The sequence below is a fragment of the Bombyx mandarina genome, chromosome 19 (assembly GCF_030267445.1).
Source record: "Bombyx mandarina strain Sakado chromosome 19, ASM3026744v2".
NCBI lineage: Eukaryota > Metazoa > Arthropoda > Insecta > Lepidoptera > Bombycidae > Bombyx > Bombyx mandarina.
The window spans coordinates 14,134,165-14,158,970 of record NC_143225.1 but is presented as its reverse complement, the minus strand read 5'-3'; the positions used below and the strand labels follow the sequence as shown (position 1 = coordinate 14,158,970).

The 24,806-nt window shown below is 39.8% G+C and overlaps 4 protein-coding genes across 6 annotated transcripts; 1 reads left to right on the top strand and 3 right to left on the bottom strand.

The window, feature by feature from the left end:
• Positions 1-4,409: 4,409 nt before the first annotated feature.
• On the bottom strand, positions 4,410-5,650 carry LOC114243733 (uncharacterized). The gene is made up of 2 exons (XM_028175327.2): positions 5,107-5,650; positions 4,410-4,665 (listed from the first exon to the last, which is right to left on the bottom strand). The coding sequence occupies exons 1-2, from the start codon at positions 5,389-5,391 to the stop codon at positions 4,423-4,425; spliced, it is 528 nt and encodes a 175-aa protein (XP_028031128.2). The 5' UTR covers positions 5,392-5,650; the 3' UTR covers positions 4,410-4,422.
• Positions 5,651-6,760: 1,110 nt separating this feature from the next.
• On the top strand, positions 6,761-8,160 carry Uros1 (Uroporphyrinogen III synthase 1). The gene has a single exon (XM_028175368.2). It carries the CDS (start codon positions 7,238-7,240, stop codon positions 7,985-7,987), a length of 750 nt encoding a protein of 249 aa, XP_028031169.2. The 5' UTR covers positions 6,761-7,237; the 3' UTR covers positions 7,988-8,160.
• On the bottom strand, positions 8,126-14,374 carry LOC149500906 (uncharacterized). Of its 2 annotated transcripts, none has more exons than XM_089735471.1 (4): positions 13,546-14,374; positions 11,819-11,995; positions 10,226-10,327; positions 8,126-9,162 (listed from the first exon to the last, which is right to left on the bottom strand). In XM_089735471.1, exons 1-4 carry the CDS (start codon positions 13,657-13,659, stop codon positions 9,034-9,036), a joined length of 522 nt encoding a protein of 173 aa, XP_089591597.1. In that variant the 5' UTR covers positions 13,660-14,374; the 3' UTR covers positions 8,126-9,033. The 2 variants fall into 2 exon arrangements, with proteins under 2 accessions (XP_089591597.1, XP_089591598.1); XM_089735472.1 differs by having other exon boundaries at positions 11,834-11,995.
• A 150-nt stretch (positions 14,375-14,524) lies between these two features.
• Positions 14,525-24,004, bottom strand: LOC149500905 (uncharacterized). 2 transcript variants are annotated; one of them, XM_089735468.1, is made up of 4 exons: positions 23,879-24,004; positions 23,609-23,796; positions 20,930-21,436; positions 14,525-20,695 (listed from the first exon to the last, which is right to left on the bottom strand). In XM_089735468.1, exons 2-4 carry the CDS (start codon positions 23,729-23,731, stop codon positions 20,579-20,581), a joined length of 747 nt encoding a protein of 248 aa, XP_089591594.1. In that variant the 5' UTR covers positions 23,732-23,796; positions 23,879-24,004; the 3' UTR covers positions 14,525-20,578. The 2 variants fall into 2 exon arrangements, with proteins under 2 accessions (XP_089591594.1, XP_089591595.1); XM_089735469.1 differs by having other exon boundaries at positions 23,875-23,995.
• Between the last annotated feature and the right edge of the window lie 802 nt (positions 24,005-24,806).

The window sequence follows — 24,806 nt, the reverse complement described above, 5'->3', positions numbered from 1 at the left end:
TAGCAAATCCCACCCCTCTTGGCTGAGCCTTTGCTCGCCCACCTGTCCTGATGAAACTGGAAAGGCCTTCGGGCCACCAGTAAACTTTCAATCATAAAAAAAATAAAAATAAAAATAAAGTTTCTAGAAATATTTTGGTGCATTTTATCTATTTATTTATTTTTGGTTAAATGGGTGGACGAGCTCACAGCCCACCTGGTGTTAAGTGGTTACAGAAGCCCATAGACATCCACAACGTAAATAAATGCGCCACCCACTTTGAGATATAAGTTCTAAGGTCTCAAGTATAATTACAGCGGCTGCCCCGCCTTTCAAACCGAAACGAATATTTACACACATAAGGCTAAATGAATTAAAATAAGTTAATTACGATTTTATAACCATTTACCCGACTATTCAATATTGTAATTAACCAGATTTAAATATCAAAGTGCTCTGAGGAATTGTTCGTGATGGTCCCTCCATCTCCTTTTTATCACTTTATTACAATCGGAGCAGAGTTCACCGATATCATCTGCGTACTTAGTGCCAGTTTTTTAACGTTCTCGATAGCGTAAAAGTTAATTCCAAATTGAAGTCGTCGTGGCCTAACGGATAAGACGTCCGGTGCATTCGTGTTGAGCGATGCACCGATGTTCGAATCTCAGGCGGGTACCAATTTTTCTAATGAAATACATACTCAACAAATGTTCACGATTGACTTCCACGGTGAAGGAATAACATCGTGTAATAATTTGCGTAATTACTGATGGTAGGACCTCTTGTGAGTCCGCGCGGGTAGGTACCACCGCCCCGCCTATTTCTGCCGTGAAGCAGTAATTCGTTTCGGTTTGAAGGGTGGGGCAGCCGTTGTAACTATACTGAGAACTTAGAACTTATATCTCAAAGTGGGTGGCGCATTTACGTTGTGGATGTCTATGGGCTCCAGTAACCACTTAACACCAGGTGGGCTGTGAGCTCGTCCACCCATCTAAGCAATAAATAAATAAAAACTAAATAAAAAAGTATAAAGGTGGAACGTTTGCACGTGGGTTTCACCCACTAACATGGGTTTCGCTGAATCTTTCACCGAATCGGAATCGACCCACTGAGAAGATCGGGCGAAAAACTCGGTGGGCTGAGTCTGCAGGTTAATATCGCGACGAACCCTTCATCGCATTCGACGGGTTCGACGAGAACGGTGACCGGTGGTTGGAGTGCCTAAAAGCACTGATATTGGATCGGAAGGATTCGAAGTGACGTGTAAGGTGCTACTCTTTTATTTAACTACAAAGGTATAATTACTAAAGAATCACCTCAAACTAAATATAAGGACTCTAACAGTAGCCCATACGTCCTGATCGAAACGAATATAATGGTGGTATAAGAAAAGCCCACATAAATTAACACTCATAATATTAACACACTCCTTGTTTGGGCCCTCGTGTATACAACTTGTAGTCCCGATCGAGAATCGTATAACATTTAGTAGTGTTCTGTTCATTGAACAACTGTCGAGCTAGCTTCGGTATCTCGGCATCTATTCCGAGTAGAAACGTTGTCTAATCAAAGATAAATTATTCATACCTCAATAGTAAAATTAGCAAGTCAGATCATGCTAATAGATTTAGAATATCTTCATGAATGCGAGCTGCGAGCTTTACGACCGGCAACAGGGTCATCATCACGATTTCGAAGTGAAGTTACAATTAAGCTCACTGGCCAGTTAATGAAAACCCAAATGTGGTATCCATACATCAGTATATATCAAATCCTGATCTTATTACTCAAAGTCTCTCAGAACTATTTAGATGGGGTGGAGTTGGGTGTAGTGTATAATCATTGTGTGTGCAGAATAGTGTTTTTAAAATACTGGAAAAATATTTAGGGCTGGCACTTGGTACATAAAAGTAAGAGATGAAAATATTGAGGGGTTAAATTGAACGAAGTCTTAAAAATGGTAATGAGATTTCCAAATGAGATTTTTATTTAAATGAATAGTTTAAGAGATGAGCGCTTTTAAACTCGTAAAAGCTCTCCATCTACCTGGCCCCTGTAGCCAGGGTTGTGCCAACTATATTAACAACAATAAAATTTCGGTGGTTCTTAAAACTTTGGTGATTATAAATCTTAATAATGTTTCGTTTAAATTTGATAGGAGTAAGTATCTAAATTACTTACCAATTAATTTCGTTACTAATTCTAATTGTTGTATTTTCTTCGGTTTTCGTGAGTCATATATGAGTGAGTCATATATGTAAATAATATTATATTAAAACTGCTTTTAGTGGTCACGGACGACGACAACTGTAACATGTAGTGTAGTGTGTCGACAATATGTAGTAAACATAATAAACGCGAGATTAAATCTTAAAGTAGTTTTGATTTAACTAAATAATTCCACTGGGTCCAGTAGACGAACAGCATATTCCGTTCAGGTTGGGTTCTCCGACTCCTACAATGCCGATCGAAATATTGTAATAAATTCAAGACTGGAAGATTGTTCCTCAGAAGCAAAGCTTCAGCTCCGGCGTGCGCCTAGGTCTGCTGTACCCGCTTTAACTGAGCTTGGATCTTGCTAGTATATATTGCGCTCAAATTATTTATTGCCCCCCTAGTTACACGAGAGGATGAGTGCTTAACCGAAACGCATTACTGCTTCACGGCAGAAAATAGGCAGGGTGCTGGTACCTAGTCTTGTGGACTCACAAGACGTCCTACCACCAGTAATTACGCAAACTATAATTAGTCATAAACATAGTCTATATTCTTTACTTCGAGCCCACTAATCTGGGAGATACATAGACACACACTGCTACGCTACTAAACAGTTTCATGAAGAGTTCTAGCTCTAACACAAGCAAATCGATATCAGTAATACATAAAACACTTCATATAGGTACCTATCTGAATATAACGAGTCAAGTTTCCCGATAAACGGCGTGAACAAAGACATTGTATTTTACATTCGCACATTAAATTGCTTATCAACGATCTAGCGAATGTCTCGCCGGTCTGTTAGATGAATAATGGTACTATCATTACTTCTACACAGCTGTCGTGGTATACCGAGACATCGAATAGTAAACATTGTGATATATTTATATAGCACATAATAATGTTACCTACCTACACCTACAAAATATATCAACTCCAAAATTCAAACTGAAACCAAAACTATAATAATATGTTACAAAACGCAACGCTTTGGCCGAGTCAACAACACCGCGCTGGCATATTTATTGTCACACACAACGCGGCTCACATTTCGCAGCCAACGCACATAAAACAGAACCGTAAACATGTCAACACTATAATTAATTATTAAATGCGTGTTTCGAGCGCGGATTAGATCAGATATAATGCTTCAACATTAACGCAGGATCACCGGTAACGAGGGGCCGCTGGCGAGGGCATAGGTCGCAGGCCTCCAGCACGCAGCCACGTACATATACATATGTACATATTATAATAATTATATAGGTTCGTTCTATACATTTCAGTTGATCATAAGCAGAAAACAAAATTCATGAATATCCATTCTCTAAGTTCAGGAAACAAGGGTTATCGCGTGAAGCCGTTTAAACGTGGACCTCGGTAGGCCCCACGCTTCAGACGATAATTGTATTAAGTACATTGTGTTTTAATATAATTTTCGATTGTGATTTTGAAGTGTTAATGCTGGCTGGAATAATTGTTCTGGTAGCAAAGTATACACATAAATCATGTCCATACTGTTTTTATGAATCGTATATTTGAGTTTTTTTAAAATAGGATCGATGACTTGTTCTAATACTCAGTGTGCTTAGTGTGAGTTTTTTAGCGTTCTCGATAGCGTATAAGTTAACTCAAATTTGCATGTAATTGGAACAGCGCCCCTAGCACATAGATTATACACTTAATATATTTGAGACCCTAGCGCCAAACGTAGGCAAACGTCCGATCGCATACAAACTATTAGAAATTCCTTCAATCAATCATTAAAACGAGATTAAGCCATGTCTCCATGACATGACTGTGGCATCCTCGCGATTCTGATGGTAAAGAATCCTATAAGAGTTACCATTACCAATTTCGTAATAAAAAAATTAAGAATACATATATTATAATTTGTAAATGTACGTGTATCTATATGTTTATGTTATTTATGTGTGTAATTGTGTATGTATATAGTGATATATTATGTATTAGTGTTTTTTTTTATTGTTATTGTGTATTGTATAAATAAGTAAATTGATTAGATTGTACTCTTCTACCCACTTATGTTAAAGCTCTCCCTCTTTACGAACGGCTAGCTGGTAGATGACGCAATTGTTGAGTTAAGCTCGCCATTTTATAACTTTTCGCAATTATTGTATTGTATTAACTGTGTGTACAATAAAGAATAAAGAATAATTTGAAAACTTCTGTTATTTATATTTTAGCACAAAACGATCGCTCAGATCACGTTTCAATAGGATTTCTCAAAAAACTAAGGTCATCATCAACGGTTTTGTCGAAGAAGCAGTTGGAAGGCGGCCCGTTGTTGCCGGTGGCGAGACACCGATGCTGACGCAACAACAAATATAAAAGTAGATTGTATTCGGATGTGGCATTCTGTACCATCTTCAGAGTGGTCTCCAACTGTTCCTGTTGCGCGTCCCAGACCCGGAGCCGCTCCACGCTGGCAACCAGGTAATTGTTTAACTGGAAATAATATCAGTACATTGTTAAATTATCCAAAATCCTTATTAGGGACTAATCATTGACATTTTCTAAACCGGCCTGACACCAGACTCTGATAGAAAGTGACATTCATACGATATGTTCTTGTGCTCCTTATCAAATCTCTCTCACGTATTGATGGGTGGTGGTGGTGGTAGTGGTCGTGGGTCTACTTCGTCATGCTAAATGTATATGTAAATTACCTTCCCAGCTCGCAAAGGCAGGGTACCTGGGATTTTCTATTTAAATATTTTTAGGTTCAAATTATTGATGTAACTTGTCTCTTAAATGAAAAAATAATGTTTTTTTTAAACCTAATTAAAAAATAAAGAGAATATGCCATTGGATAGCTACATCAAAACTATGCGAAAGAATAAAGCACGATTTCGCTTTTGAAATAATATTGAAAGTAAAATTATGCACCTTTGCAATCCTCCTCTCCATAAGTTTCCTTTGTATCCACTCGTACAGATAAGTGACAATAGCCAAAATCAACAGGGATAACGTAAAGAAAAGATCCAAGGGCGGAAAATGTACAAACGCTTTGTCCAACCAGACGATGAAACCGTTAGGGGGCGCCACTTTCTCGATCGGCAATGGAACATCCACTCCCAAGTAATATTCGGGCACATAATATTGAGCCGGCAATAGAACCAGGGCTAGCAGTGCGGTAACAAGCAAACCGCTCGAACATCCGCCTAAAGCCATCGCGAACTGTGTCACTTTCACCAAACAACGTTACACTGTCTGCACATGCCTAATTATCATTAAATTTAACAAATTAGTCCAAAGTTATGAATAATGGTACAATCTTAAATAAGAAATTTCACTGTTATTTATTATTGACGTTAGAATTTTTCTTTAGTGAATTTGTCAGGGCATTGGTCTGTCATCTTATTGAATGTTGCAAATAAGGGAACAAAATAAAAGAAACCTCAAGAGAAAATCTTTAGATTGATTTTTAAGATGAACGAACATACGTTCCGCCAATTAAAAGTCATAACCATCGCTCGACGGATTATTTAACTCATCGCGATTTAAAGCCGAGCCGCTGCCAACCATCATCACAAGAATACACAAAATATTTATTTCTTCAATGATTTTTCAAATACGTTATACCTGCAACTTTTGGTATTTGAATTAAATTTGCCATCATGATTTTGGTATTTAAAGAATTAATTACCATTTTATAATGTACCAACCCATCATAAATTCATACTACCTTATTATCCAACACGACTGTCTGTCATGTTATTTTCTTTGTATAACGGAACGGAAACGTCAAAAACAACCGTCCACATGAAAAAGAACGTTCACACAACCCGATAAATTCTAGTGAAATAATTAAATATGATATTTTTTTTATAGCGTAGATGGTTGGACGAGCTCACGACCCACCTGGTGTTAAGTGGTTATTGGAGCCCATAGACAACTACAACGTAAATGTCACCACCCACCTTGAGACAAGAGTTCTAACGTCCCAGTTTTTTTTAACTGTACAACAGTTCCCTCACTCTTTAAACCGAAATGCATTACTGCTTCACGGCAGGAATAGGTAAACATCTGTTTTTCTCTCTTTACTGGTGGTAGGACCTCTTATGAGTCCGCACGTGTAGGTACCACCACCCCACCTATTTCTGCCGTGAAGCAGTAATGCGTTTCGGTTTGAAGGGCGGGGCAGCCGTTGTAACTATACTTGAGACTTTAGAACTTATATCTCGAGGTGGGTGGTGCATTTACGTTGTAGATGTCTATGGGCTCCAGTAACTTCTTAACACCAGGTGGGCTGTGAGCTCGTCCACCGAGCCAAGTAATAAAAAAAATTACATATTTTATTTATTTATTAGATCTACTGAAAAATTAAAAACTAACAAACTAAATGAGCGAACTAGTACGCTGTAAGACCAAGAATTAAATTGAGCGATCCCAATAACGACCGACCATGCCCAAGACTGCGTCATGACCATGGATAACTGCAGCTCCTTTATGCCACGACGAGGCCATAGACGATATTATACATTAGAGTAAAACAGTCCAAATAGTCGTTAAGTATGAAACTTTGCTATGTATAACGGCAGTCTGTTTCGTTCTACGTAAAATTAACTTACACAAATTTTTCAAAATCATTTTTGATACCGTTAGCATTCAATTTTAAATAAAGAGAACACAGATGGCCCTTCAATATGAAGAAGATGTTTCATTTTCATCACAATAAAAAAGGATCAGTTGTGGTGAACTCAGTGGGTGAACTTTACTCATAATTGTCAAAAATGTCAAACTCAAACATGAAAGTGAAACTTTGAAACTTATTTCCTACAAACAAATCCAATTATGAATTGAATTTGAAATTTTACGACATTAATTGAAGTCATGTAAATTTCAAAGACTTTACCAATAAAAATTATAGTTATATCTGTTGTAAACATTTTTTATTCGTTAGAAATAATTATAAACAATTCAAATTAGAATTGACAAAAATAGGCCTTGCCAAAGTTATTTTTATATTTACAACATAGTTAAAACAAAAAAAACAAAAGTTTAAAACTAATTTTCGATGATGAAAATAGTGCTATTCAAAGGTGAGTCTGAGGATTATCAAAGAATCTTTAGAGAAAATAACTTTGAGACAATATTCGTGGAGCCACTGCAGTTTATTTATATAAACATAGAGGAGCTAAGTCAAAAATTACTGCAAAACGATTACGATGGGATGATATTGACCAGCCCGCGAGCTGTAGAAGCAGTGTCAAAGTGTTGGGACCCAAGAAAATTTGTCATTTGGAACACGAAGGATGTGTACACAGTTGGAGAGGTGAGCTCTCAAAAAATAAAATTGTTACTAGGATTGGACGCGCTCGGGGCTACAGCAGGTAATGCAGAAAATTTATCGAAGCTTATTCTAAAAGATAAGAAAAAAACATCAAAGTTTCTGTTTCCGTGTGGCAATTTAAGATCAGAGACCATCCCCAGCATGCTGCAATCTGAAGGAATCACATTAGATGCTATAACTGTGTATGAGACACAAGAGAATGAGAACCTAAAGGCCCTTTTAATGGAATTGAATAACTTGAATGACAGTCCAAGTGGCTTGGCATTCTTTAGTCCATCAGGTTGTGAATACATACACAGACAACTACAAACATTTAGCAACAGATTGTCCTTACTACCTCACTTTGCTATTGGCAACTCAACAGCGCATAAAATTGAAAATCTTGGTGTGGAAATAGCTGGAGTCGCAGCAAAACCTAAAGCTGAGAGTTTAGTTGAATCTGTATTGAAATATTTTGCATTACAAGGTAGCTAGTGAAATTCATCGCGAGTTGATTATTGAAATACTCAAAATAAAGTTTATATCTCAAATTTTGATATGTAATTTGGTGATGGTGCTGTAAAAATATTAATGTACGTATATTGCAAAGTACAAATAAAGTATAAACAATTATGTAGCAAAGTATTTAATAAAGTATCAAATTGAAACTATTCTTAATAATAATTACATATTTTAATAAGAATATTCATATAACAATAGTGATTTTATGAACAATTGACAATGTAAATTAAACATTACACTCTTATTTTATCTTACGCTAATGGTTTTTTATGTGTTCAAGACTACTTATCAATAATTAAAACGGAACCAAATTAACAGATATAAAACGATTTAGAAAAAAATCAACCAAAATCAGCACAACAATAAATGAACTTACACTCTATTTAAATTTGACAAAAATAAATCAGCTCTAAATGGATGTCTGAATTGATACTTTTCATTAAAATTGTATCAAAAGCTACACATACTGTGTCGATCATAAAATATGATGTATGATTAGTAATTTATAAACACCACCATATTTGTTTAAAGTTCAATTGACTGAACTAATTGATAGACTCAGTTCAAGCTTCTAAGCTACTATCTATAATACTATCTATTATTTGATTTGTATGGACATCTCTAAAATTAATTACTGCATTTTAAAACATTCTCATGAAACTACAATAATTTGGTACCACAAAGCTTTTATTATTTTGCAGCACACTCTGACAAACAACATACTCTGAACGTTGTGTGTGTCGCTATTAATAAAAAACCTTCTCACCGCTCTTGAGTATACTCATGGACATATAAATTCCAGGGAAAATGAGTACATAACAGCTTTTTTTTTTATTGCCCTTGTAGGCAGACGAGCATACGGCCACCTGATGGTGAGTTGTTACCGTCGCCCATGGACTTCAGCAATGCCAGGGGCAGAGCCAAGCCGCTGCCTACCGCTGCCATTGAAATTGCCCAAGAGAAGTGATACGAACTGCTACAGGGCATAATAATAAGTGTTGCTTCCAAATGAGGCAAGACTAGACGTCGAGTTCGTGTGCGGGGGTGTGGGTCGACGGGGCGGGGGGCGCGCTGTGCCAGCCCACGACCGACACGTACGTCTTCACGGTGCTCGCCGTCACCATGCCAGCGTTCATTACAGCCAGTGCCTATAATGCGGTATTAAAGTAGTAAGCATCCCAGTCCAATTGTGGTAGCAAGATTTAGCGGCTCAACTGTTCGGAGCCATGATAGTACCAGCTTACAGGAGATCTTATTTGCCGACTTAGATATTTTTTTATTGTTACATTACATTTACTGGTGGTAGGACGTCTTTTGAGTCTTCGCTAGTAGGTATTACCACCCTGCCTATTTCTACCGTGAAGCAATAATGCGTTTCGGTTTGAAGGGTGGGGCAGCCGTTGTAACTATATTGAGACCTTAGAACTCATATCTCAAGGTGGGTGGCGGCGTCTTACGTTTATGTGCGTTGTAGATGTCTATAGGCTCCGGTAACCACTTAACACCAGGTGGGCTGGGCACCCATCTATCCAATAAAAAATAAAACATGCAATGCATAAACCAATGTTAAAATAAATTTAAAATGTAATTTTGTAATGTGTTAGAACCACAAGTTTAACCAGCTATGTTAGTGTTTGGGAACGTTTTCACACCCTGTATATGAAGTAAACATCAGCTCGCAAGATCTCAAGATCTTACTTGACTTCTTGACTCGATCCCACTTCATATCCAACTGTTATTCAGAAGGCTCTGACCATCTCGCCGTACTCAGTACCTACCTAGTAGTTTCTAACCTACCTAACTCTGCTATTAGTGCCTTAAATCAAGTTCCGACTCAAACTATACAATGGCGATCATTCGGCTGACGGAATCGGGACTTAATAGTTCGTACATGAGCTGACTTGGCAACCAGGATGCACGTGCAAATGAAGCACTGGATATGTATCTATTCAACGAGTTTACGATATTATAGTATCGCATTTACGCGAAGCGAAAGTACTAGAAATGTCGACGACACGGGCTCTACGATCAGGATCTTTTTTTTTTTTTTTATAACAACTAAGAGGCAAACCAGCAAGACGGGTCACCTGATGGTAAGTGATTCACCGCCGCCCACGGTCACCAGCGTTTACGCCAGTGCGTTGCCTACCCTTCAGATAAGAATATGCTCTTTTTTTGAATAACCCAATGTCGCAGTTCAATTGGCCTTACCCCCGGCACGTAATCGACAGGGTTTCTCATATCACAGATTGTGAAGCTGAGGGCCCCAGCGACGAGTAGCAGAACACCTATCACTCCCGAAACCATAATGTCCTGCAAAAATACAAAAATACAATAGAACAACCTGGCCTTCATTCCCGCAAAGATCTAAAGGGATATGAGGGTGACTTAGTATCAGCGCTGTTCGATTTTTTTTAGTGCTTAGTTGGATGGACGAGCTCACAGCCCACCTGGTGTTAAGTGGTTACTGGAGCCCATAGACATCTGCAACGAAGATGCGCCACCCACCTCGAGATATAAGTTCTAAGATCTCAGTATAGTTACAACGGCTACCCCACCCTTCGAACCGAAACGCATTACTGCTTCACGGCGGAAATAGGCGGGGTGGTGGTACCTACCCGTGCGGACTCCCAAGAGGTCCTACCACCAGCGTATCGACTTTAAACAACATTAGCTGAGCCACCTCCTTTTGTCTTTTTCTTTTTTTTTCTTTTTTTTATATTTTATTTTATTTAGTGTGAAAGATAATGTTTTTTTTTAATTATCATTAACAAAAAATCCTCTGGCAGAGCGTGTGATACTACCTGGGTTGATACCACAGTCCAGCCTATATCTGCCGGTAACGATATATTAACGATAATTTATAACGTAGCCACTGCGTTGTTCCAGTCTGCGTAATATGGGACTTTGGAATAAACTTCCCTCCACGGTATATCCAGAGCGCTATAACATATCCTTTTTCAAAAGAGGCTTGCAGTCTTCAACTGTAGGCAGCGGTTCGGCCACGGTTCGGCTATACCTGGCATTGCTGACATCCATAAATGACGGTTACTATCATTCAAACGGGCCGTATGTCTACTATCTATATATTATATCTATACTATATAACTATCAATCTATATATTAATACGTGAAGCAAAAACTTTGTATCCCTTTTTACGAAATTTGCGCGGACGGAGGAGTATGAAATTTTCCACACTTCTAAAGAATATAGAGAAGAAGTGCACAATGCTAATTTTTTTTTTAAATAATGCATAAAAGATACATTAAATCAATAAAGAAAACATTACACACACTACATACCATGTATTTGACGCACACACGCATGCATACTATTTATTGTCAAACTTTTGTCCTTGACGTCTGTTGTCAAAAATTTGTGATCATACAAACTTACAATTCCAATTAATTATAGTCGAATTTCGACTTCTGCGGGACCTCTAGTCAATATAATTAAAACAAGTCTCGATCACGCTTATGTAAGTAATTTCACTAACTCAATAGTTGTCATGTACCCAATTCATGAAACTATTTGCGCCACCTACCGTCCGTTGGCGAAAGTATTTCGAAAACTGAAGTGTCATCAATAACTACCAGGTTTTGATTCAATCGGATAAAATACGATTGAGATGAACTTTACCACGAGTTACAAAAAGAGCCACAATTCTGAAAACAACCAACGAAGACTACTCAGCGAGGTCGGCCTTATGTATTCTTATATTTTAGATCTACTTAATTCTAAGGTCGGAATCATGCCACGTGCTATGGCTAATAACACCGTCACCTAGCGGCCGGGGTACCTACCGTAAACAACCAAACCTGAGCACCGTGCAATGGAAGATTCATCAGTACTCCGACGTACATGAGCGCCATGACGAGCCCGCCGACCAGCGCCCCCCCCGCAGCCCCCGCAGCCAGCCCCGGCGCCGCGCTGCACGACGACCCCACCAGGAATAGAACCGACGACACTATGCACACTATCTGTATTGCAAAGGGCTCATTAGATTTTTATTTTGCGGCCGTCAATCGCCAAATCTAAGGTTAAAACCGGCAATGCTTTACTTTTTGCTTTATAGTAAAATCTGTGTCAACTCCAAACCGGAACTCGTTATTAATTCGCAGCCGAAATAAAAAATGAATAAGGCGGATAATAATAGGAGGCGATGCAAGTGTCATAATCCAGTTGATAGTTAAATAAAAGAAATTACATCTGAGTTTTACGTTAAATAACACATTATACTTAGTCTGGCCATAAATACTGTTACAATTAAAAATAAACAAAATATTACATTTGAATTTGGAATCTATCATTTTTAATAATTTTTATATGATTGCTCATTGAGTTTTCTCATTTTGGCGCCAATACATTGTACAATATTTTGCGATATTAAATGGAGTGGGGTGATAAAGAGAATCGAATCGCTGTGATTGCATTACACAAAGTAGGTATGGAGCCGAATGCAATTTTCAAAACTCTCCATACGCTTGGTATTAGTAAAATGTTTGTGTACCGGGCTATTAATAGGTGCAATGAGACCTCCTCTGTTTGTGACAGAAAAAGATCTGGCCGTCCACGTAGTGTTCGTACGAAAAATGTGGTTAAAGCTGTAAGGGAAAGAATTCGAAGAAATCCTGTCCGAAAGCAAAATATTTGTAGTCACGTAATAAGCAAGATGGCGGCCCCACTCACGGTCACAAATGACTTCCACGATATTCATTAAAACCATTACTATCTTTTAATCACCAATCATAGTTAATTCCAGTTAATCTTATAGTAAATTTTAATTTATTGCTTTGATAATCGGCTTATCGATCTCAATAGCGATTTGATTTTTATCGCGTCTCTGCACCTTTGAATAACAATGTTGACGATAATTTTATGACGTATTTTCTAACAAAAAGAAAAAAAATATTAGTATGAATAGCTAAATCACTGTTGCCTATTTGCAGTCAGCTTACACCAAGTGTGTCCTTTAAGTTAATATGCCGTAAGAGATTACCTATAGAAATGAGCAGTGTTTTTCTACTTAATGATTCTATTTCTATCTATTTTACGATTTGTTTATATATGAAGAAAACAAAATGTATGCATGATATATAAGATTTAAAATAGATTATCCTATTGTCTCCATCAGTAGGTAATCAGTAGGTACGCAAAACGAGCTGTATATCATGCAGTCTCCGACGCATGCGGATGTCTATTATGGAACGAAGTCTCTGAACAAAATTATTATGTTTATATACGGACAGAAAACCTTTTCTTAGGCAAAACACAGTTAAAAATAAATTAAATTAGTTATAATTGTCATAGTCCTTGTCCATCGTAAATATTTCAGTTTTACTACGCCATTTAATAATTTGTATTCTATAGTAGGTATTTCACTCTTCATTTAAAGATCAGATCAGATCAGATTATCAACACTCTCTTGGATAAAAAATTACAAAACTATTACCACAGGTACCTACATATAATAAAATGACTACCAAGCATTCAAACAAGAAGACATTAATAATGCTATAAAAAAACTCACCGCCGACAAAATTTTCAAGACCCCTTCAGCTGACAGGAAATAATCATTCTCGATGTAATATTTACGAAACAAATCACTTTCCGCTGCAAGGGACGCTTCGTTGTTCGAGCCCATTACTTTAGTTTGAACGTGTGAATGTTGCGGCTACATGATAGTTCACTGTTCCACTGGACGGAAACTGTTCGTTAATCGATCGATCGAGAGCTACGATAACATTTTTAGATAATCAAAATTATTGACATCCGAACATTATTGCACACTTAACATTACGCTTACAATCACCTGTGACGTCACATTTAGTCTTTTTTTTTTATTGCCTAGATGTGTGGACGAGCTCACAGCCCACCTGGTGTTAAGTGGTTACTGGAACCCATAGACATCTACAACGTAAATGCACCACACACCTTGAGATATAAGTTCTAAGGTCTCAGTATAGTTACAACGGCTGCCCCACCCTTCAAACCGAAACGCATTACTGCTTCACGGCAGAAATAGGCGAGGTGGTGGTACTTACCCGTGCGGACTCACAAGAGGTCCTACCACCAGTAATTACGCAAATTATAATTTTGCGAGTTTGATTTCTATTACACGATGTTATTGTTTCACCGTGGAAGTCAATTAGGGCTCGACATTGATCAGATTGAAATATGTTATGAAATAGGTTATACATATATATGTATAATGATCCCAAGCGTGCGTTGGTTATACTGAGCAACTTGGACTGGTCGTACACAGTGCAAATATGGCGAGTGGCCCACAACGTGTCGTTCAACTCGACGTTAAGTAGTTATCGGAACTTCAGTGGACGACACAACTTAAACGCATGATAAACAAATGAATACAGATACAGAGGTCAGCCTGCATTCGACCCCAGTACGACCCGTGCGAGCCCACGACACACACATTTGCGGGATGGACTCGCTGAACTTCCAGAGGGGACCGTGGACCGTGGATAATTCCGACGAGATCAAAACAAAACTTTGTATAAAACCATTTAATATCATTAAAATGTTTAAATTAAAAACGATTCGCACATTTCGTTGACATTTTACGAATCAAACCTTTCAGTGGAGTGCTTACATATTTATTATCTTTCGTTACATTACAGTCACACACGAAAGCTGCGCAAACACCAGTGCTTCTCAACTTGGTCCCTGGGCCGTGCGAGTCCAGGATTGTACGTTACGCTCCAACTTTTACATTATAATACTTTCAACTTGAAAATAAAGTTTAAGAAACACTGATTATAAATAAGGCTTCGTTTACAATGAAATTTAAAAACGCTACGTTTTTTTTCCAATTTTATTTGTTATCAGGGCATTACTACACCCTTCTAAAACATAATGCCCATATAAATCTAAATCACATATTATGAAACTGTAAAAGTAGTTTTAATTACGTCTACAACTCGCGCCAACCAAAGTAGTGAATCGTTGCTTCTTTTCCGAACATCACCAACACAAACCACAAACAGTGTTTGGTTCGAATAGAACTTACTTTTTTAAATTCTTCATTTATATTAATATATATTATGTATCTTAAAAAATATCAAACATTAAAATTGCTAGTAAAAACAACTATAAACGTGTGCAAAGTATATCGAAAAAATCTTCAACAGTGATATAAAATAACGAAAAAAAACGTAGCGTTTTTAAGTATTTTGTGATTCAATGCAGACGACAAATAAATGTAATAAAAATAATAACCAAAAAAATTATTTTTGTGATATGTACCTTACAATATTATGTAGATTTAATGGGGATCTAACATAATATTGTTCTGAGTGATCACATCAATAGAGTTCGGACCGAGGAGACGCGGCCACCGGCTCCACAATGTGCTTGGGAATCGACACTTCAGTCATGCTGTGCTTTGTACAAGACAACGTAATCGATGTGGACAAAAAAAAACAAACATAATGTAGCTTTATTACCAACATTTTCATTCTTATAAAACTAAACTAGAAATAGGTATGTAAGCTCGTGTGAGGAGTATTTAATTAAAATGTTATCAAAAATCATTCTACTGTCCGATCTAATACGAAGGTGGCGTAAAACTAAAATTGTAGTTACAGTCGGTAACCGCCAGTTTTGTCGCGTGGCGCCGGGGTAGGCTCGACACCGAAAAAAATTAAAATCAAATGTTAAGTGGTCCAAAGTTTAGATTACATTATGAGTTCGAATACCGCCTCTCGTCCCGCCCTGCGTCAGCGGACCGGGGACAGCGACACAAGCGACAACCGTCGCGGCCGGCCCACTGCGCGTGTGAGTGAGTGCACACACAAAAGGCGTACTTCATTCGTTAATGGTTATCTAGTTAGAAACGAGATGTCACTTTTGAATTTGCCACCGAGTCCGCCGATACGACATGCGGAAAGAGCTAGTATGAGACTTTTACCGAACTTTTCGTCGAGCAAGACAATAATTTACAAATGTACAGTGTCGAGCCTAACATTTCAAATATCATCGATTTCATAGAACTTATGTTTTTGTATCTATTATACATGATTATTACTGGAGCAAATGTATATTATTACAAGCTTTATTAACGATTTTTTGCTGCTACAGTTTTATTTAAACATTGGACTTGACTGTAGCGGACAGCATAAGTTTTTTTATGAGTGAATCGAGCAGCATCGTTTTCATCAGTCAGACGACGTAGTATTTTAAGTGAGAAATACCAGAGGCAAACCTAACCTAACCTAACCTAACCTCTGCCAAATAAAACATTGGCTGAGAACTGTCTCAACGTCTTTTAATTGTTTCTATTTATTAACCTCATAAAATAGGGCGCCAATTACAAGTAATTTCATATGTAGGAACTATTTATTAAAAATTAAAAATAAGCTGACGGAATATCAAGAGACTACATTGACAGCAATGCTATCTACTACAGACAAGTTCGTAAGCAACTAACGAATACAAAAATTGACCCTTCCCGTACAATCGGCTGTATATGTATAGCGTTAATAAAATGAACAAATATATCATACGTTTGTAATCAATCTGAGAAGGAACTAATTAAATCAAGGAAAACATATGCTTCACCTTATTGAACTAGGGACTAGGAATCATAGCGAATATTTGTTCTAAAACAGAAATAGTCGAATCTGTGAATAACAACACAAATCCTCACTCTTCTCTGAAAGTTTTCATGACTTCCACTTTTTTTTTTTTTTTTTTTCCCTACCTATGCTGATAGCCTTGAGAGGCTATTTCAGCTTCACCCTAACGTGTGTAGGTGAGCTCACGGAGCTCAAACCGGAGAGTTGCTAACACTGACCCTAGCAAGAGCAATGCTTCGCAGAATCTACCACCGGATCGGAAACGCGACCCACTGAGAAGATCCGGCGAGAAACTCAGTGGGCTGTGTCTAGGGGTTAATTCGCTCGTCGAGCCCTTCGTCGCAAGCGACGGATTCGACGAGGACGGTGACCGGTGCTTGTGGTGCCTAAAAGCACCGTTAATGGATCGGGAGGATCCGTAATGACGTACTTTGGGCGACGTCGACTGTTTACCATTCGGTCTACAGGATCGGGTATGTAGTTTCCAGCGGCCACGACAAGAGGGTTCTCATGTCGTGCCGCCTTCTCGAAATGGCGCAATGATGCCGACTGTAGATACTTACTGACAGAGTCGAGCTCCAGGTCATCGTGGAGATCCACGTTCCTCAGGAACCATGGTGCTCCGACGGCTATCCTGCAGAATCGGGATTGAATAACCTGAAGGGGCTTCAAGTTGGTGCAGGCTGCGTGAGCGAACACTACGCTTGCATACGTCATAACGGGGCGTATGCAAGTTTTGTAGAGAGTTACCTTATTACGGAGGGACAGTTTTCTTCGCTTGCAAAGCATAGGGTAGAGACGTCCTAATAGGAAGGCGGCACGGTCGCGTACCGTTTTAATATGGGGACGGAATGTCATCCCTCTGTCGAGGGTGACGCCTAGGTATTTGACCTGCGAGGCCCACGGTATGGGCTGGCCAAAGAGAGTGACGGGGCTAACGGCGGAGGTGTTTGCGCGCCTATTAGGGAGTGGGATGCTCGAAGTGGTATTCGGAGGGCGACCCCTTTTGAAGAGCACCGCTGTGCTTTTCGTGGGGTTGATGTCGATGCGCCACTTCCGGAACCACTGTCCCATGGTGGCTACTGCGATCTGGAGTCGCCGATGCAGCAACGACATCTTCCTACACGAGTAGTAGATAGCCGTGTCATCAGCGAAGAGCGCTAGATGGGTCTCCGGAGACCGGGGTATATCATTGATATACAAACTAAATAATAACGGGGAGAGCGCGGAGCCTTGCGGGACTCCGGCAGTCAGATGACGGGGGCGAGAGCGAGTTCCCTCTACTCGATATCGAACCAAACGGTTCGACAAAGAAGTCTCGTATGATGAGCACGAGTCTGTCTGGCACTCCCATGTTGTACAGTTTGTAGATCAAACCGTTGTGCCAGACTTTGTCGAACGCCTTCGCGATATCGAAGAAGAGGGCGCCGGTCGGGATTTGTTTACGCCTATTTAGCCCTATCAGGATGTGCTCCGTGAGGCGGTGCACTTGTTGTACGCACGAGTGTTTAGAGCGGAATCCGAACTGTTCGTCTATGAGAATTTTGTTCGCGGTAACGAAGTCCCAGAGGCGTTTCCGAAGGAGCCGTTCGTAAATTTTGCCTATCGTCGGGAGGAGACTAATCGGACGGTATGACTTCCTCAGAGTCTAAAATATCATTTAAATGTACCTATATTTATTGTACACTATAAAATGTATTTTACAACATGAAACTAATTACGAACCCGTCGGAAAAAGAAAAGAAAAAGAAGAAAAACAAAAGAGTCCCCCCCTTTTGTTTTGTGCAATGAAGTAACCCTCCAACGAGGGGTCGCTGCGGGGGTCACTCGGTACCCGACACTCACATGTACCAATGAAACATATTCTTTTATTTGTAATATTATTATAATACTGTTGTTTAATTCGCATTTCGACTATTCCTGCCGATGAACATAGTAAAATAACTTTTTATTTACAAAATATGACTAGATAAAAAATGATGTGAACAAGTCTATAATAAGTGCAAAACAACTACACTCGATTAAATGGCATTATTACACGTTACTATCATTAAAATTATAATAAGTCATTACAGAGTCAATCGTCAATATGGACTAGCTTCAAAATCAGACTTGGAACATGTAGAGATCATACGAGATGCTAGAGCGAGAAACGAAGGATCAAGCCGCCTGCTCCTCGCCTTCATTACAGCTAATAGAGATGTCGATGCAGGTATCTTAACCAGAAGCGAGCCGGAGGAGCCACCAGAGGCGCCCCTAAACCAGTCCTAACTGCTGAGCCTTACAACTACACACAGGAACTAGCTTTGAGATCTGGTCGGTATACACAAATTCATTTTAATCCAAACGCGAAATGCGTTTTGTCTAATTTGCTATTTTGAGGGATCCGCTGGACCAAGCACGCAGACCACCTTTAAAGTAACTTTCACGTCAGGGAAGTGGGCGCGGAAATTGAACGCGCAACCGACGGGACAATATGTTTAAGGATGCGTTGTTGGACGATGCGGTGGGTGTCCTCAGCATCCCGGGGCAACAGTGGAGCCCCCCGGCATCCCTCGCCCTTCGACCTCGAATACAAAATACGGACAAAACACAAAATGGACGTGAACGAACATGGCAGTATCGACGTTTCTTTACTAAAATACATTACAATAAACAAACCGGCACACAGCTCGCACCGTACACGCGCCCTAACCCATGCCGATGCCCCCGGGCGCGGGCCAGGCTACACCTCAACATATCATTATCCAGGTACGTGTGTCAACACAACTCACTTTCACAACAAAAACGACTCAATTATTAGACAATATTATTATATTATACACGTGGGTCTCCTGATGAAACGTAAACTCCAACAAGTCGCTGACTGATGGCACCGACGGAGCTCGCGAATTGCTGGAGATGGAACGAGATCACCATTTTTTGTCCTTCCAGTCTGGTTATTTTAATTTAATATTTCACTATCAAAACCATTCACAAAAACTTAGTAGTTTCTTGAGTCGTTGAATCGAAAATTATGAAAAGTATTATGAATATTTTTACAAGTATATCCACTTTCAACATTATCTTAAGAAACATTTCAAATTAAGTTATTATAAGGACACAATACAGTAATAGTATTTTACATATAAAACTGTAAAAAATTACACCGGTCTCAATTCCAACCTGTCGCTGGAGAGTTTTGCGTTATGTGAACGGAGAGCAAAATGTCGGGCGAACAATTTATCGTGCGATGCCGGCCGTACCGCGTGCGGACGTGCCGCGTGCGGAAATGCCGCGTGCGGACGTGCCACGTGCGGACGTGCCCCGTGCGGACGTGCCACGTGCGGACGTGCCACGTGCGAGCGTGCCAGCGACTCGCAGCGGGCCCCTTACACGCCAACTGGTCCATTAACTAGTCCATTAACTAGGAATGAGATAAACGTACTTTTTAGAAAGTTTAAGATCCCTCACACAACGCAAAACTCATAAAGAGATATCAGTAGTTATTATCGTGATTATAGATTAATTAATTTCATATAACCTCTACTTTTGATCAGTTTTTATTTATTTGTTTTTGTCAGGTTTACACAACTGGATAAACTCTGCACACATAAACACTGAACTTATTTAGAAAAAACTAGAAACTTGTGCTCTCTGTGTGCACACGTTTTATCCTTTTTGTAACAGAATACATTAATTATTTATCTATTCTTAGTTCAGAGGCTCAAGGATTGATAATCAAATCTGTTATTACTTTTTTTTATAGGAATTGTGCAATAAACTTATTTTTTTTATACGTAATAATTTGATGGAAGAATTTTTATATTCTCAAAACATTAAATAAAAAAATTGTGCTAGTTTCGATTCAATTCGAGTTGTTTTACCTGAGCTATGTTTTACACATTTGCAATAGCGGCCCGCCAACTGTCGGCATGCGCGGCCCGCCACTACACGTATGGGAATACATAATGTAGAACAGAGTAGGGGCTATAAGGGCGGGTTGTCGCGGGCCGGCACCGCGCGGTACGCCGCGCCCCCGCCGCGCCGCGCGCACGTGCCCGCCGCCACCGCCACCGCCAGCGCCGCGCTACTTAGGGCCAGACCCTGGAAACATTACCCAGCTATTGCAACTAAAACTTCAAACTTGTATTGTCCACTCTAGATGTTTAGAAGAACTCACAACCTATCTAGTACTGAGTGGGGCCTGGAGCCCATAGACATCACAATGTAATTGCGATTACCCATTTAAGAACATAAGGTCGCATTCAAAATTGTGTTGAATTGCTCTGTACAGTCTCGCAATACGGCACAGGGAGTAGGAGAGTTTAAAAGACTCACAGCAGCAGCATACAGCAGGTCAGCGATGTATTTGGGTGCATATCTGTATTCTGGAGCAGCGACGATGGCGTGCAGCGTGAGGGAGCCCCCGCAGGTGAGCGAGACCGCAGTCCATAGGGCGGCCACCAACCACACGCGGGGCCAGTCGAGAGCGAGCTGCGCCTGCAGACGCGTGGCGGCCAGCAGCGCCAGCGTGGCGTGCAGCAGTGCCGACGTCAGCGCTGCCAGCAGGAGCGCGCGCAGGCGGCCGGCCAACGGCAAGCGCACGGTGCGTCCGCCCGCCACCCACACGCAGACGGCGGCCGCGGCCCCGGCGCCGGCCAGCACGAGCGAGGCGGCGGCGCGCGGTGCGAGCAGCCGGCGCGGCGCACAGTACAGCTGGGCGGGAGCGGGGCCGGCGCCGGGCGAGACGGCGGCGCGGTACTGCGCGTGGGAGTCCCACGAGCGCTCAGTGCCCACCGGCGACAGCCCGCCCGAGACACACCCGCTACCGGCTATCTCGAAATCCTACAATATATTACTTTATACTTTACTCTTTATTATTCATATAACAAACTAATTTCAACTGTTTCAAATAACTAATTTTTTCAATAACATCAAAGCAAAATGAAAAAGTTACCATTATAAAATGTATCATATTATTCATTTCTATCGTCTAGTTTCTAGGCTCATACAATAATTACTGTTTTATTGATTAATTAGTCATTTCTTTATAAAACCTATAATGTTCTGAGTAATATATGATGGATGTGAAAGTTAAGATAGAACTCTGGTTTTATTTAAATTTGACATTCCACATTGGGAATGGGTATAACAGAAAAAATTTGAAAATACCATTGGTGACAAAAAAGCAACAAAATTACTCAGTGTCCACATTTACTAAGAATAAACCAGGTACAAACTTGATATGAACTGGGACACTATATAACATTGTTGAGTAATACATTATTATTTGCAAAAACAGCTATATAAGAAGGGCTAATATTTTTCATTAAGAAAATTACTTCATTTATATTCAACTAGTGGACCCAGCGAACTTTGTTTCGCCACACGGTGTGTTTCAAACACATCAACCGGTCAACTTCAAAATTCTACTATAATTAACCATAGAATATATTATGTTTAGCTGTCAGTTGAGTTTTTTTATTCCATATCAGTTGCGTTTTGCTATGCCACGTTTTATATCACGTCCCATGGGAACGTGATAAAAAGTATCCTATGTCCTTCTCCTGGTTCTAAGCTACCTCCTCACCAATTTTCAGCCAAATCAGTTCAGCCGTTCTTGAGTTATAAATAGTGTAACTAACACGACTTTCTATTATATATATATAGATAAGCCTAATAATAGGCAATAGTTCCCAATACTATTTTCTACATTTGTTGTCATTATGGCCTAAAGGAAAAGATACCTAGTGCATACATATCAAGCAATACAACTGTGCTGGTGTTCGGATCCCACACACAGGTATCAATTTTTGTATTGAAATATGTACATCACAAACATTCACTGTTTACTTCCAGAGTGAATAATTACAGAACAAGAGAGTGAACAATTACATCAGGTAATAAAAATCCAACCCTCAAAAATTTTTTTTGTGTAATTTTTGGTGGTAGAACATCTTTTAAGTCAGCATGGGTAGGTAACACCACCCTGCCTATTTCTATCGTGAACCAATAATGAGTTTTGGTTTGACTGGTGGGGCAGCTGTTGTACTGTAAAAATTGAAACCTTAGAACTCATGTCTCAAGGTGGGTGGTGGCATTGACATTGTTGATGTCTAAGGACTTCGCTAACTACTTAACACCAGATAAGCCATGATCTCCTCCACCCATATAAGCTTTGTAATAACTAATGAGCTTTAGTGTAATCAATCAATACTTAGTCCACATTGCTATCCAGCAGAGGATAGGCAGGAATGGCGCAGGATAATACAGGAGAAAGTTGTTAGAGGAAGCCACGATCCTCAGCATTGAGGATTATTGACGCAAGGAGGGAGGAGTGTAATCAGTAAAAAAAATTGTAAATGGCCAATTAATTTTACAATAACAAAATAGAAGAAAACAAACTGCGACTATGTTTCATTGCATTAGATAGCTATTTGTTTACCAATTTGTACAATAAAAATCTGCGTCTGATAGTCAAAAAGTTGTGAAACAACTACAAATACATTCAATTTTTATTGAATTTGTGTTTGTACCTTGAAGTTTGCTCATGATTATAAGGACAATGTATGCGATGTGTTAGGTTTGAGCATGAAATTAATTTTCTAGGAAGCTATACCCAGTAGAAATGTAGTGTTCAAGGATTCATGATTAGATCCAAGATTAGTCCATGATTAGACTACCAACAATGTAATGTATTTAAATTACTTACTGGTGGTAGGACATCTTGTGAGTCCGCGCGGGTAGGTACCATCACCCTGCCTATTTCTGCCGTGAAGCAGTAATGCGTTTCAGTTTGAAGGCGGGGCAGCCGTTGTAACTATACTGAGACCTTAGAACTGATATCTCAAGGTGGGTGGCGCATTTACGTTGTAGATGTCTATGAGCTCCAGTAACCACTTAACATCAGGTGGGCGGCTGTGAGCTCGTCCACCCATCTAAGCAATAAAAAATATATATATACTTGCCATCTGTGGACAATATAAACAATAATCTTTAGTGTGTTGTGAGAGTAACCTGCACGTCTTCACCGCGGCAGCTCGTGGGCTCCAGCTCTCTAATCTCGTCCAGCAACAGCTCCACTTCGTCGGTCGTGTACAACTCGCTCACAGACACGTAGCGCGCCGGCGCCGCTTGCATATCACTCACGCCTTGCCTACCGCCAAGCGCCTTCGCCCCGGCGACTCCTCATCCGCACGCACATCCTCCGCACACAGCGTGCCGCATTACCTTCTCCGGACATTTACATTAAGTATCCTTACTCGAATATGTGAACACATTACCTACTTTATCGAATATACCGCATACTAACAAAAATGAGATTTGACCTAATAAACAAAATTATTTTAGCGACGCTCCTTAATCAGCACGCCATGTTTATTATCATTTACCAAATGTCATATGTGAAACTCATGGATTAGCAAAACGTCAACTTTGTCTATGGAATAGTTCGTTTTTTTTTTTATTATTACCTACATAAGCTGAGAGCCTTGAGAGGCTATATCAGCGTAACCGTAACTGATTTTAAACAGATGCTTTATACTCACTTCTTTATCGATTACAACGAAGAGTTCGATGTGCAACTAAACCTTAAAAGACCCATTGAGTTTCTCGCTGGATCTTCTCAGTGCGTCGCGTTTCCAATCCAGAGGTGATTCTGTGATATTTTCTACCTGTTCTGGTAACCTCGAGAGTTTATACTAGATGCACAGAATTAGTAGGCGAGCTCACGTGGCTCAAACCTGACGACGATGACCAGTGCTTTAGATACCTAAAAGCACCGGTAGTGAATCGGGACAATCCGAAATGACGTGTTTAGGGCAACATCTACTGTTTACCATCCAGTCCGCAGGATCGGGAATGTAGTTATCGGCGGCCACGATGAGAGGGATTTCGTGTTGTGCCACTTTCTCGAAATGGCGCACTGATGCCGACTGTAGACACTTACTGATGAACTCGAGGTCATAACCGGACGTATGCAAGTTTTTTACAGTGTCACCTTATTACGAAGGGACAATTTACTTCACTTGCAAATCATCGGATAGATCTGTGAAGTACTGCTCTTGCTAGAGCCAATGTTGGCAAACTCTCTCAGGTTGAACCCATAAGCTCACCTACCGGTCTGTAAATAGTTGGATTATGCCCTTAGGCTACCAACGATTAGCTAGGGAAAAAAGTCGGTTGTTTGTAAAGTCGATTTACTGACGGTAGTTGA

Coding starts and splice junctions, on each gene's coding strand:
- LOC149500906 (XM_089735471.1), bottom strand. CDS start 13,659: ATGGGCTCGAACAACGAAGCGTCCCTTGCAGCGGAAAGTGATTTGTTT. Junction 11,996..13,545: donor TCTTGAAAATTTTGTCGGCG/GTGAGTTTTTTT, acceptor TTTGCAATACAG/ATAGTGTGCATAGTGTCGTC. Junction 9,163..10,225: donor CTGTCGATTACGTGCCGGGG/GTAAGGCCAATT, acceptor ACCGCATTATAG/GCACTGGCTGTAATGAACGC.
- Uros1 (XM_028175368.2), top strand. CDS start 7,238: ATGATGAAAATAGTGCTATTCAAAGGTGAGTCTGAGGATTATCAAAGA.
- LOC149500905 (XM_089735468.1), bottom strand. CDS start 23,731: ATGCAAGCGGCGCCGGCGCGCTACGTGTCTGTGAGCGAGTTGTACACG. Junction 21,437..23,608: donor GCCGCGGTGAAGACGTGCAG/GTTACTCTCACA, acceptor AATATATTGTAG/GATTTCGAGATAGCCGGTAG. Junction 20,696..20,929: donor ACCTGCTGTATGCTGCTGCT/GTGAGTCTTTTA, acceptor TAATGTTTCCAG/GGTCTGGCCCTAAGTAGCGC.
- LOC114243733 (XM_028175327.2), bottom strand. CDS start 5,391: ATGGCTTTAGGCGGATGTTCGAGCGGTTTGCTTGTTACCGCACTGCTA. Junction 4,666..5,106: donor TGGAGAGGAGGATTGCAAAG/GTGCATAATTTT, acceptor TATTATTTCCAG/TTAAACAATTACCTGGTTGC.